General features: G+C 40.3%; 1 protein-coding gene across 1 annotated transcript in view; it reads right to left on the bottom strand.

The window, feature by feature from the left end:
* Positions 1-14872, bottom strand: part of LOC147703663 (putative DBH-like monooxygenase protein 2) — a 301023-nt gene that overhangs the window by 138753 nt on the left and 147398 nt on the right. Inside the window, exon 7 of the mRNA XM_086932002.1 lies at positions 13310-13476. Within this exon, the coding sequence (XP_086788128.1) occupies positions 13310-13476 (167 nt within the window). The remainder of the gene's footprint in view (positions 1-13309; positions 13477-14872) is intronic.

Raw genomic sequence — 14872 nt, 5'->3', positions numbered from 1 at the left:
GGGTCACCAACGAAGGAAGGTGCACATCCCTCTTCAAGTCCATGCGGGGGGTTAGGCAGGGCTGTATATTAGCCCCCCTGCTTTTTACCATCTACATCAATGGACTGGGTGCTTACCTGGAGGAGGTTGAGGGAGACGTCCCGCATGCAGGAGCGGTCAAGATACCTGCGCTCCTGTACGCGGACGACGCCGTGCTGAATGCACGCACTGGCGTCTGCCTTCAACGTTTACTTAATGCTTTTGGGTCATTTATGGACCAGTTAGATTTAAAAATTAATACCAACAAATCACACACTATGGTCGTGGGCCGACAAAGTAGCAAGAGAAAATCCAACACATTTGAATGCAAGGGTGAGATTGTTTCTAGAGTCTCCACTTTTCCCTAATTGGGGGTTATTTTTGATCAGAAGGGTACCTGGGGACCCCAAGTGAGGGCAAAAAGGTTGGCAGTGACTAGGTCATCGGCAGCCCTTATGGGCTTTGCGGGCAGGTTAGGCGCTAGGCCCATGGAAGCGCTCCTGAAAATCTATAAAAGTAAACCAGTTGCCCTGGCCTCATATGGCTCACCCCTGTGGGGTTATGTAAATTTGGAGCCAATCCAGAAAGCAGAGAACAGATTTATACGGACACTATTATCTGTTCCTCAGTCCACACCGACTTATTCCATTCATATGGAGGTGGGTTTAGACTTCATCACCGATGGGCTGAACATGGCACCCCTGATCTTCTGATTGAAGACGTGGCTTAACGAAGATCTGCCACTCTACCACAAGATCATGGCCGACGTTCTGGCCCTTGACCACTTTAAAAGGATTCCATGGCTGGCCTATTTGATGAAGGCATTTGCAGATATAGGACGACCAGAGCTCTTCACCTCTCCTGAAGTTATTAGGACTCAAGACATCGATATTGTTAAAAAGCAATTTATGGGGAGGGCAAGAGCATGTCGTGAGGAAAGAGAACTAGCGAAGCCAGCAGTGAGGAGACACTACCTACTTGTTAATTCACCTGTATTAGCACCCTACCTTGGTTTCGTCACTATCCCTTTCCACAGGTTCCTTTTAACTAAGTTCAGGTTTAATTTGTTACACTTTTATTTGGGGAACTTTAAAACATGGGACACACCTGATCTAGCCCCTCCTTGTAATTGTGATCACTTTTCTACCCAAGACACCATGCACTTTGTTATGTTTTGTGGTTTTTATTTAGAGCCAAGAAAAAAATACCTGGTACCGGTATTGAAGGAGGCTGGTTTCACACAAGTGAGACCAGCCCTACTCTACTTACAATTATTGACCAACCCACGTACCACTTTCTGTATGGCCAATTTCTTGGTGGCTGCAACTAAAATTAAGAAACATAGTCATTAGATTGATGACCCTTGTAAAAAGTGTAAATTAAGATGTGAGACCCTGGTGTTTTACCAAATGAATTACGTTTTTATTAACCCAACACATACTCTGATTTGTCTGTTGTAAATGATTTGTAAATATTTGTATTGTACATATTTTATAATGTCTGAAATGCTTTTATCTCTTTGTATGATTTTTAACTAAATCGAATAAAGATATCTTGACTGACTGACAGTAGGCATAGCTACACGAAAGCAAAATGGAGTCCTAATACCATAAACCTTTTATTCACTGCCACTTGAATTCTCATCTGAGTGACAGCGCTGGGTCTGGTCATGACATGTGAGTGGAACGTTACGAGAACTGGCTAGTCGGCTGTTGTATCCTATACTACATCCTGAACTTTTCTGAAAACACAACGTTGTATTTGTTTTGCCTTTTATTTAATTATTGTTACCGTATTAACCTGATCTCTGTAGAACGTGCTCCAGCTGATGGTTGCACGTTTGTAGGCAGAATCTTGTGGGGGTTCATTATCTGGTGGTTAGTTGGAGACAGGTGGGTAAAGCATGAACGCTCCATCAGCGGAGGCTCCTGTTCGTGTCTAAACTTGGAACCTGCAAGTAGAATATTGAGTTCATAGCTTCATTGACACTTTTTGCCCACCTAACAATTGTGGCGACAAGTGTTTTTTTAGGAGCCCGATGGTTCCTCTAGTACATGTGATTTGGCATCGGCACATCCAGGAGACGATGTTGTGTTTCAGCAACTGCTTGCCCATTGCAAACACAAGGTATTCCTATGCCAGATAAACCATACTGTTCAACTTTGAGGCAGAGCTATGCAGCATCGACGGTGACATCAAAAAAGTCCTGATCTAGGTTGGGCATAGTCAAGCATTGATGTCATTGCACTAGTCGTCTTTTGACGTTTCAAGATTCCCTCTGCATGGCAGCCATTTTGTTTGGTATTTAACGCCATCCCTGCTGATGATATCCTTCTCCTGTGCTGGTCCATAATGAAAACGGGCGCGGTCATGACGAGCTCAGCTCGTCATGAGCACACGAGCAGTGTATCTCATGACGAGCTGAAGGGGTAAGCTGAACATTTCGTCTCAGACGAGAGCGCTAAGATGCACTTTCTCATAAACCGATACCAAAGGGGATGATGGACGGAGCGTTTGAGCAAATCAAACACTCACCCACAGTCAACTGATCTGGGTTTACTCCATCACATTTCTTTAGCTCACTCCACTCCACTACTCCAGTTCAGACATGGCCATATGCAAATCAGTCTGACCCTGTGCCTCATGGGAACAGTCTAGCCTGAACTGCCAAGCCATGTCTTCCCTGGACCGGAAACAAGCGTCCTGGGACCGGTTTCGGATTCATAATCCTCATCAGCCAGGCTATCTTGAATCCAGTGGTAGAGTGAGCAAGGGACCAACGTCTGGGCATACCCAGCCAACTTATGGCGAACAAACCGATATCAAAGGGGATGATGGACGGAGTGTTTGAGCAAATCAAACACTCACCCACAGTCAACTGATCTGGGTTTACTCCATCACCTTTCTTTAGCTTTCTCATAAACAGCACAAGAGCTTTATGCTAATAAATAAAGTTATTTCGTTTTTAAATGCACTTCATGCCCTTAACCCTTGCATTGCTGGTGTGGGGTGGATTTTCAAGGGAAACTCCCAGAATTGTTGAGAAGTTCTTTCTCAGTCGGATCACATGTTTATGAGGAGTCATATACTGAGATGCTTCTACTGCATGACCTTACCACAGTATGTAGTGCAACCACAGCCCCTTCTAGTCCTTGTAAACCACCAGCAGGATGGAAAACATGGTTCAGAAATTTTGAAAACTATTGGATTGCTATTGACACTAAAAGTGTGATCCGGAGAAGGAAGGCCCTACTTTTTAGCTATATGGGGATGCTGGCCATCCTCTTCCAGAAATAGAGGCTCCTCATAATAGCTTTGAGACATGGAACGAGTGCAAAGAAGAGGTTAGTCAAAGGCAAAAGCAGTTTGGAGGAAAGCGTAATGTTGACATAGAACATTTACATGTTTTCTAGAAAACAAAGTAGCCACAAAACAATAAATTATATTGCCATTCTCAGGATTTTAGCATCAGCTTGTGACTTTCAGAGTAATGTGAATACTTTTTAAGAGATCAGCTTGTGCTATATTAGAGGCCTTAAATTTTTTTAATACTGTGCCCCCCCCAGTGGAATTTTTTCTCACAATTATTTTATTAAATTGCTAATGTTTAAATATGCCTAGACTTACTGCAACATTACGGTTACGTTTTGATATCGTTTTAAAGATACAATCAAATACGATTGCCAAACATACTTTCTGTTCAGGCAGGCCTTACTAAAGCACACAAGTATCCACAGTGTGATTATTAGAAGTTGGGGGTGGGGATTTTTAAGAATCTTTGGAGTCCCTTCCCTTTTGACAAGCTAGGATACAAATAACAAAAGATGTTAGTGATGGCCTATTACAGATCAGCTTACTGCTGCTCATGTTTTTTCAGCTTAAACAAAGCACCTCTATCAGAATAAAGTATTTATGCCTCCCCCCCCCCCCCCCCCCCCTGGGATCACTTGGGCCCCCCTAGGGGGTTCCGTCCCCAGTTTGAAGAACTCTGCGCTAGATTGTTTTGGAAAAAAGGTACAGGATAAGCTTGTATCTCTAATATTTCCACACTGTCAATTAGCTGGCAAAAGAGCTATCTTTTTATAGTACGTGTTAGCAAGTGCTGAGCATGTGTGCAATATGGGCGTTAGTGTAGTGTAAGTAAATGGAAAAAAGGATAGCAAGGAGTGGAAGGACCCTACCAGCCATAAGGGGATTATATCTTATATATGTGGATCAAGATCACGCCTGGGTAATGTCCCTAAGAGCCCACCTGTAAATAGGAAAAGTGGGAATTTAGGGCACTTCTCTAAAGTTTGCAAATCAAGAGTTAACCGTGGTCTTAACACACTTAGGGAATCAAGTGTTTTTACGATCGTTGAAGAAGATAGATCTTAGCAAACTAATGTGCGTGAGAAGTTGAGAAGTGTGATGTTAACTGTGTCTGGTGGAATGCGAAAGAGGAACTTTCCTGTTGTGAGTATTGAATCTGTTGAGGTGGAGTTTACGGCTGTCTCTGGTTCCCCCATCCCAATTGTAGATGATCACACCTTCCATCACTTCTCACACAATAGGAATTTGAAGACATCATAAGTGATCCCCAAAGCATTTGGAGATGAGGGTGTTTCAGTAATTAGGGATCATACCATTAGAAGAAACATACATGTGGAAGTTAATGGCAGGGACATATTTGGCTGGCAAAATAAGGCCAGATTGGTTCTTTAATACTAGGCCTCAAAACTATTCCCAATCTCACTGCATCCTGAAAGTAGTATTGTTATGGGAGTCTGGTAGGAATGAGCAATATGAGAGCGTGGATACTTTATTGAGTGAGTTTCAAGAAGCATTAGCTGATTAGTTTGAATGCATAAAAAAGTTCAAATGTACAATTATCTTAAAAGAAAGTGTAGTGGTGGCCCTCAGGGGTGTTACTCAAGTCTGCATGATGATTTAAAAAATGTTTAGATAACCTATGCAAAGTTGGCATTAGATCATTAAATCTTTTGAGATAAATGTGCAGATTTGAGATCTTCAATAAGAAAACTGTTGCAAATTGCCATCTCAAGCCTAAAATATCTAAGAGATGTGTGGGTGCAACTAGGTAATTCCAAAATATTCTGCACCATCAATCTTCAAGGCTGCCTGTCATCAGGAACAATTAATCGAAAAACCAAAGAACTTACCTACCTTCATAAACCTATTTGGGACATTCAAAGATTTAAGATTACCATTTGGGCTTGCATCAGCCACTAGTATGTTTCAAAAACACATACATTTTCTTATCAAAGATCTGCTATGTGCGCAGTAATTTCAAGATGACATTTTGATATCTGCTGATAATACACAGCATGATGCCATAGTGTATAAAGTCTTAAGGATTTTAAGTGAGAGAGGTATGACTGTTCAAAAGCACAAATGCCAGTTTGATGTGTGAGCTTCACTACTTGGGGCATCGGATAACTTGTAATGGCACTGAAACTAAGGAGTATTCAATTTAGGCAAGTCAATTGAAGACTCAACCCCCTCTTTCATAGGTCTCAGCAAGTATTATGCCAGCTTCATGTGTGGGCTTGCAATGATTAAAAAAACACTTATAATAACTTTGGCGTATGAATGCGAAATTTGTATGGAGTAATGAACAAGAGAGAGCTTTTGCCAAAGTCCTTGAAACGTTAAACCTCTGCTATAAGTGAGGTTGTCATGGAGCACGGATGCAAAAGCAGTTGGGTTAGGTGCTGTGTGGTGCCAAATAATTGAATGTGCAGAAAGAACATTTGCTTTTCTTTCTTGTACCTTAAAAGACTCTGAGATCAACTATAGTACCTTTGAGAGAGTGGCGGGAATGTAGATTATTCACCCATAAACTTTCAAGATTATGTCAGAATAAAACAAATGCTTTCATCTGGGCCAAGTATGTGTTTGGTTTTTTTTGTATCCTACATTACATACTTAACTACCCTAACAAATAATTTTGTATCTTGCATATTTGGCTTGACTTTTTTTCCATTATTGATATCGCGCTCAACTGCTCTGTGGGGTGCGTCCCAGTTGATTGCTGTACGTTCGTGGACAGGATCTAGCGAGGGTTCATTAACTGATTCTCAGTTGGTGATGGATGAATGAAATATGAAGACACCATCAGCGTGGGCTTCTGTTTGTGATTAAACTTGGACCCTATAAAGTCAATACTGTGTTTGGTCCTTCATTTACACTTCATGCCTTCCTAGCAGAAGCATCACACTCAGGGGAACATGTACAATAGAAGTGGAGGAGAGCAGCGTTAGGCTCCTTGGCTTAAGTCTACGCTCCACCGCTTCTGAAACGCAGTGCTGCACCATATTTACAAAAATAAGGCGAGGTTGCGATTGCCACCGCAATGCCGTAAAAAGTGACGGTGTTGAAGCGATAGGGGCTTGTAAATATGCCCTTCACATCCTTGACAGGTAAAAAGGACTATTTATCTATCAGTCACTAAAAACACAGTATGCTGCCACCACCACTCACTGTACCTTGCCAGGGACATAGAGGGTATTGTCTTGCCCAGCCAAGGGGATACCTTTGGCACCTCCATGACATTATAGCCGACTCTGGGCATCAATGTCACTTTTGGACCTAGGCCTGCAGCACCCATGAAGGATGTTGTGCATGCTGAGACCAAAAATAAACTTGAAAAAACAGATTCACTTAAATCTGGGTGACTCAGGGCAGAGGTACACGCCTTTACCCATCCCAACAGGATGGGTAAAGGCAAAACAGTTTAGAGTAAAGGTTTCCCATGTTCAGGAATCTATTTACCTTCAAAATGAATGTTCAATCATTACAAATGAATGAGAACATTAAGGGACCGATTCCGATTCGGGAAAAAGCCCTCCGAATAGCCGAGAGGAGTCTTTTGCCCGTACAAAACGTACCCTGCAACGTCCCCGTACGTACGACGTAGTACGATTCTCACCCAATGCAGCTCCCCGTACGAATCGTACCAGGAACCGTACGACTCAAATTCCAGGACGAATCACCGCCGGAACACGCAGCAAGCGACGTTTGCACGGTTTGAAGCAGGTTTTCCCGACCCAGCAAGTACGATTCGTCCCGTCGACCCTCTGTACGACTCTTTTCCTACGGGAGCTGAAAACGTCCGGAAAAGCAGAGTACGCCTCGAAGAAGGGAACGGAACGGACCCCCCCCGTGTACAATGAGTACACCCCATGATCGCAGGAGTACGGTGCGTACCTCTGCGATCATGGGGTGTACGCACTGTACCGCATGATCGCAGGGTGTACGGTGCGTACCCCATGATCGCAAGGTGTACGGTGCGTACACCCCGCGATCTAGGGGTAAGGTGCGTACACCCCATTATCGCAGGGGTACGGTGCATACCCCTGCGATCATGAGGTGTACGCACCGTACGGTGTGTATGTAAATGTGTGACCCTCTGTACGAATCGCACATACCTGACGTGTACCGTACGAATCGCGTCTCCATTCCACGGTCCTGATCGCACTCTTCGGATCGTACAGCATGTGTACGAATCGTACGCTCCACTGTGAGGGTCCGAGTCGTACGGAATCTCCGGTGCAATTCGTATAGGTCGCGACGATTAGGACGGAAACTGTCCGTACGAATCGAAGTACGCGATTCGGACGGACTAGTACGATTCGTACGGAGTGGGCTCCGGATACGATTCGGACGGACGATTCGTTTCCCGAATCGGAATCGACCCCTAAATAAAGATTTTTTTTAACTGGAACATAAACAACTTAGTTGAGTTTTTTTCGCTAAGTGGAATTTTAGTAAATAAAAGTCCAGATGGAAAACAGTAGTAATGTAGTTGCGGATGCGTTGAAATTGACCATAGCGCTTAATGATAACAAAAAAAAGATGGTCTGGATTGTGGCAATGACCAATTACGAATGGATGCGTTTAATTCAAATATTCCATCAATCACCTTCATTTCCTCCATGGTAATGTGATCCTCATTATTTTCTATGGAGTTGGTTGCCTCACTGCCACTATTTATTTGGGCTCATGTCTTGAGAAAGACTGGGCCTCTTTCAACATTGTGTGTGCTATTTTGTAGTGATTAAAGAGCAATCGTTTTAAGAAACACAGGGCAATGTTGATCTGTTGGCTGTTATATAGCTGTAGTATACTGTATCTTAGTGCGCCCGAACCCACTCTTATAATTTGTAGCCTTGAGGTTTTCAACCACAATTGTAGGCAGCTGCTTGGACAAGCAGCATTGTTGAAGCTTGCTAGTTCTCCCCAGTCACAACGAGCATTGATGTCCCAACAGACCTTTATTAATGAAGACTCTTGTCCAAATATATAGAAGTATTTCCTCTACCTAATAGCAGTAAATTCCTGATTGTGTGGCAGTGTAGAATCGTATTTATTTAGAAGTGGAAAGATCTTGTCAAGATTGCCATGGTGAATCATGTCTGGCTTGTGCTGGTGAATTTAACCTGGCCTGGAACAGTTAATCGTGTCTGGCTTGTGCTGCTGAATTTGGCCTTGAAGAGTGAATCGTGTCTGGCCTGAGATTGTGAATGTTGTCTGCCTTTTCATGTCTAGTTTGTCTAGTGAATATTGTCTGTCTTGGAATGGGGAATCATGTCTGGCTTGATGTTATGAATCTTGTTGGCCTGGAGTGGGGATTTGTGTCTAGCTTGTGGTGGCAAATCATGTTTTCCTTGAAGTTGGCAATTGTGTCTGGCTTGTGGTGAATTATGCCTGGCTTTCGAACTTATAGAGGTGAATCTTGTCTGGCTTAGAGTGGATAATTGTGTCTGGATTGTAGTTGTTAATCTTTTTTTGCATGAAGTGGTGAATCATGTCTGGCTTGGGAATCTTGTCTGGCTGTAGTGATTCATGGGAGCAGTGACATACGGTAGAGAGGACTAATGCATGCCTGCAAACTATCGGGGGCATTGTTTGGTCAATAACATGGGGGGGGGCAGACTTCAGCTTTCCCAACAGTCATGGTGGCATGTCTTGATAAAGCACATTATAGGATAAGCAGGACATGAGGAGGCTTTAGGGACAGTGGAAAGAGACAATAGGAAGGATTGTTAGGGGCCCTTTAAAACAACTTTTTTTCAAAATAATCAACATTTAAGCCCTTCAAAACAAAGAAAGAGTATGCATGTATGTGTGTGTGTAAAAATTCCAGGTGAAATCCGACAGCCACTTCATCATACCCACTGAAAGCCATTGTACACAACTAATTACTACAGAGTACAATTTTAGGTGGGATAACACCCCAAACAGTCCAGCTGAAGCTACGCCTCTGCCAACTAGCTACATACCATAAAGGGGACTTTTAGCCAGTCCAAAGTGTTCCGACAACAGCACCAAGAATGATTTGACATGTTTCACTTTTATTTATTATAAGTACAAGTGTGTGAAGCTGTGAAGGGTTTTCCTCTTCATCTCTGTACAGTTATTTGTAATTTGGAAACCTACCAATGTTCCTTAGCATAAAATTGCAATTTAAAAAAATATATATGGCAGACAAATTAGGCTGCAATATTAAATAGCAGAGTGTGGTAACACCGACAAGGTATTTTATGAGCATGGAATGGTATGCAGACAGAATATCGAGTTGGAAATGTCGACTTACACAAATATCGAGTTGGAAATATCGTCAGCCAAAATATCGTGGTCAAGAATATGTACTTTAAGGTAAGAAATATCGTTTTTAAAAATATCGAACTCATTAATATCATTTGCAAAAATATAGTCGTTTAAAATATCGATTTTAACTAGTGTTATCAATTTCATTTTAAATAAATGTACAATTTTTTACTTCCGTAGCGGGTTGTGGGTTGATAGGGAAATAGGGTGGGAAGAAATTTCATTATAATAAATGGATGATTACTTTTTATTTTATTTTTAGTAATATTTATTTAATTTAGATTTTTTAGTGTTAATTGTGGGAAGTAATTAATTAATAATTAATTATTAATTGGTTGTTAATTAATATTAATTCATTGGTAATTAATTATGGTAATCGTGTTATTTTTTTTTAGGAGCGGGTTGTGGGGATTATACTGGTAAAGGGTGGGAAGTCATTTATTTATCATAAATTAATGATTTTTTTAAATGTATTAATATTTATTTAATTTATATTTTATAGTGCTAATTGTAGGAAGTGATTTATTATTAAGTAATTAATAACAGGTTGTTAACTATTATTAATTAATTAATTAATTGGTAATTAATTATTTTAATTGTGTCGTTTATTTAGGAACAGGTTGTGGGGTTTATAGGGGAAAAGGGTGGGAAGTAACTTATTTTTAATTAATGAATAATTATTTGTTAATTAATGCAAATGAATGAATTAACATTTAAATATGGCAATTGTGTAATTAATTTTAGATGTGAGTTGTGGGGTTTATAGTGACAAAGGGTGGGATGTCATTTATTTTTAATTAATTATTAAGTAGTTGTTAATTGCCATTAATTTATTATTTTAAAATTAATTATGGGAATTGTGTAATGATTTTTAGGTGTGGGTTGTGGGGTTTATAGGGGTAGAGGGTGGGAAGTAACGTATGTTTAGTTAATTAATAATTAGTTGATCATTAATATTATTTCATCAATTGATAATTAATTAGAGTAATTATTTTTTTTTTTAGTGTGTGAGTTTTGGTTTTATAGGGGAAACATTTGGAAAGTAAATACATTTTTATCTGTTTTAATTTGTCTTTTAATTAATAATATTACTTTAATTGACAGTTAATTATGTTAATGATGGTGGTTCTTTTATGAAAAATGGAGATGTGTGTTGTGAATTGTGCAGGAAATAGAAAAGATTACGTTTATGTAATAGTTAATATATTTGTTTATAAATAATTTCTCATTAAAATAGTAATTTGTTTGTAAATAATTTTTACATTTATTTAATATAATATTTCTAGGTATTTGTCATATCTATTTAACATTGTAATAAGTTTCTATTTTGTATGATTTTTTAAATATATTTATGTATTTTTCATTTTCTTTTATTTAAATATTTTGTGTTGGTGAGATTTTGTTTGTTTTTCATTTTGAACTGACTGGAATGGGAATATTAATATTTAACCCTCCGCTATCCAACACTTTCCCAATTGTTGCACTAACTGGATTTGGAATAGTATTTTTTACCCCTCCACTATCCAACACTTTCCCTACTGTTGCACTCGCTGGTGTGGGAATAGCAGTTTTTATTCCTCCACTATCCAACGCTTTCCCTACTGTTGCACTAACTGGAGTGGGAATAGTGATTGTTACCCCTCCGCTACTAAACACTTTCCCTCATGTTGCACCCACTGGAGTAAGAATAGTAACTTTTACCCCTCCGCTATCCAACACTTTCCCTACTTTTGCACTCACTGGAGTGGGAAAAGTTATTTTTGCCCCTCTGCTATCCAACACTTTCCCTACTGTTGCACACACGTAAGTGAGAATATTCATTTTTATTCCTCCGCTATGCAACGCTTTCCCTACTGTTGCACTAACTGGAGTGGGAATAGTCATTTTTACCCCTCCGCTATCCAACACTTTCCCTACTGTTGCACTCACTGGAGTGGGAATAGTAATTTTTATCCCTCCGCTATCCAACACTTTACCTACTGTGGCACTCACTGGAGTCGGAATAGTAATTTTTACCCCTCTGCTATCCAACACTTTCCCTACTGTTGCACTCACTGGAACGGGAATAGTTTTTTTTACCCCTCCGCTATCCACCACTTTCCACACATTCCCTACTGTTGACCTCACTGGAATGGGAATAGTCTTTTACCCCTCCGCTATCCAACACTTTCCCTACTGTTGCACTCACTGGAGTAAGAATAGGGACTTTTATCTCTCCTCTATCCAACACTTCACCTACTTTTGCACTCCCTGGAGTGGGAATAGTAATTTTTACCCCTCCGCTATCCAACACTTTCCCTAGAGTTGCACTCACAGGAGTGGGAATAGTATTTTTTACCCCTCCGCTATCCAACACTTTCCCTACTGTTGCACTCCCTGGAGTGGGAATAGTAATATTTACCCCTCCGCTATCCAACACTTTCCCTAGAGTTGCACTCACAGGAGTGGGAATAGTATTTTTTACCCCTCCGCTAGCCAACACTTTCCCTACTGTTGCACTCAGTGGAGCGAGAATAGTAATTTTTATCCCTCCGCTATCCAACACTTTTACTACTGGTGCACTCACTGGAGTGGGAGTAGTAATTTTTACACCTCAGCTATCCAACACTTTACCTACTGTTGCCTGTTGCACTCACATAAGTGGAACATTTAAGTTTAAAGATTTTTAAAATAGTTTAATGCTTTAATTTATAATATAATGTTTTTTATTACATTTTATGTTATTGGTCTATATATATATATAATACATTTTATATATGTATGTTTAAATATTTTTCATTACATTTATTTGTTATATTTGTTAAAATGTATATTAAATCTAATTATTTTTTTAAAAGTCAAGTTTATTTAATATATTTAATATACTTTTGTATACATGTATTAAAATCGATATTTTGTACAACTATATATTTTACCTCAATATTTTTTTGGTCTATGTTTTTGTACTTACCAATATAAATATAGGATGTCGATATTTTTGATATCGATATTCATAACTCAATATTTGTGTATGAGGATGTTTTGGGGGTCGATATTCTATCAGTGAACCACATGGAATTCCTCTCAAGAAGTTTGCTGGAGCTGGTATGTTTTCATGAACCTGGCTCTGGAAACGAAATACAGCTCTGGATTCAGTACTTTATTGTTAACAGGCACCTAGGAGCCCAGATAGACCCCATACCAGGTTCAGTGGGCCCACTTACATTAAAGGAGTCTCACTTCTGCCGTATTCCTATGGCCCAGAGGTCTTCACTGAAGCTTCACTACTGACCAGCCTCAACAGCCCCTTACACTTTAATAGAGTCTCACTCTTGTCCAGCTGCAATATGCTCATTGACTTTAATGAAGTTTCCCACATGGTGGGTGTTAACTGCCCACTAGACCGATTACTAAAGCTTATACTTCTCAATCATAATTCTTTCAATTCCAGATATTCGTCGTAAAACAAAAATGTTCAATACCTCATGTACGGAATTTTACTGCTTTGATTTCCTCTTGCAGTATTCACAGGGTCAAGAATCCCAGCTTAGCTCCTGTACATTACTGGTCAGACCAACATTTTGTCTTGAAGGGCCTCTACCCTGATGCTTCCACTTAGTAGATCAGCTTTCCACATTTCTACTCACCCCTTCTCATTGTGCGGGAGCGATGCACGTTGGTCTCTTCGATCTCCACTCACCTCTGTGAACTTGCTTGTCCGGCATAGTCCATATACTTTGTACGACTCCATCTTGGGAGGAATAAAAAGCATGCTATCTGGAAATGGCCCCACGCTCAGTGTTCCCAAATCATGCATCCTAACTTCTGGGGTGTAGTAGAGTCGAATCCCCGAGCTGTCAATCATTCCTGGAAGACAGGGACATACACACATAATTACAGGGGTAAAGAAACCTGATGTTCCCTCCCAAATTCAGAGAGCATATTTAACTCACTGTTGCATATCAAGGGGCGTGATCAGGGTTTGAGTCGAGGGTAGATGCCTTCTACCCACTATTCTCAGAGGATAGACGCCATCTACTGACTATTTTCAGAGGGTAGACACCATCTACCATGCTGCAAGGCTGGCTACTTTCAGAGGAGTGTTAAATTCCTTACTTACTTCTCACTGAATTCACAGAAATATGCTGAGCTTGTCCCAATGTCATTTTCTGACACCGGGACACTTTCAGCAGCGCCTACACTTGTCTGCTTTTGTTCCGAGTCGCAACCTGCAGGCAGGAAAGAGGCTTATTAGATTCCAGCTTCATCCATAACAAAAGCCGGAGTTAAGGGGCCATTAACGTCACTTTTTGTTGGAGTATCCTGGCTGGGAGCTATGGGGAGCCTCACACCTAGACGCAATGGAGGGGAAACAAAGGCTCACATCTTATCACTTAACAGGTACTTAAGAGAGGAATGCTTTTGACTTTGTCCAGTCCCTGTTTATAAGAGATGCATACACTGTAAGATGTCAGATGTGTTGGTCACCATAGTATGTACACAAATAACAATTTAAGTGCCACTATTTTGTTTTATTTGTTTTGTAGCGCTTTAGCACTACTCATCTCAATTTTGGTGCCAGAGTGCTTTACATCATACGTACAGATTATACATTGACAATAGATCATATGTGTGTATATCAATATAAAGGATGTGTTACATAAGACAGAGTGGGTTACATGGTGTAGGAGCCACATTTCCTTCATGCCTCACTGTGCTATATTAGAAGTATTACAATGCAAGTAACAAAAGGATCTGTCTTAAAAGCAGTAACTTACTTACTCATTTGCATATAATAAGCTAGGCCTAGGCAAAACAGATCTCTCAAGCACATGCATTGTCCTCCATAGTTATCTTACCCTTATTAATATTCCCTGAGATTGAGCTGGCACATAAAGATCTCTGCAGCAGCTGCCTTAACCCCAAGATATTTTAAAATACAGACATTGCAACCAATTCATCAGAACAGATTTATTGCCACATTTCTCTTTGTTGCTAATTTGTTTGTGGTAGGGTTTAAAAAAAATAAAGGTATAAATTGAGGCCCAGATTATGTGTTGGGGTTGTGTCAATATTTTGGAACAACTCCAATGCAAAATCTAATTTGTTAAATATTGTAATACACTCAAATGTACTCATGATAGACCTGCTATACTTATGTGAGGTCTTAAGATCCAATGACACTTTCGGAGAGGTCATGGGTTGTGATGCCACATGCGATGTCACAAGCCATGATGTCATTTCCTGTGATGTCACAGGCGGT

The sequence above is a fragment of the Lissotriton vulgaris genome, chromosome 7, assembly GCF_964263255.1.
Source record: "Lissotriton vulgaris chromosome 7, aLisVul1.2, whole genome shotgun sequence".
Taxonomy (NCBI): Eukaryota; Metazoa; Chordata; class Amphibia; order Caudata; family Salamandridae; genus Lissotriton; species Lissotriton vulgaris.
The sequence above is the reverse complement of the archived record's forward strand: the minus strand, read 5'-3'. Positions and strand labels throughout refer to the sequence as shown.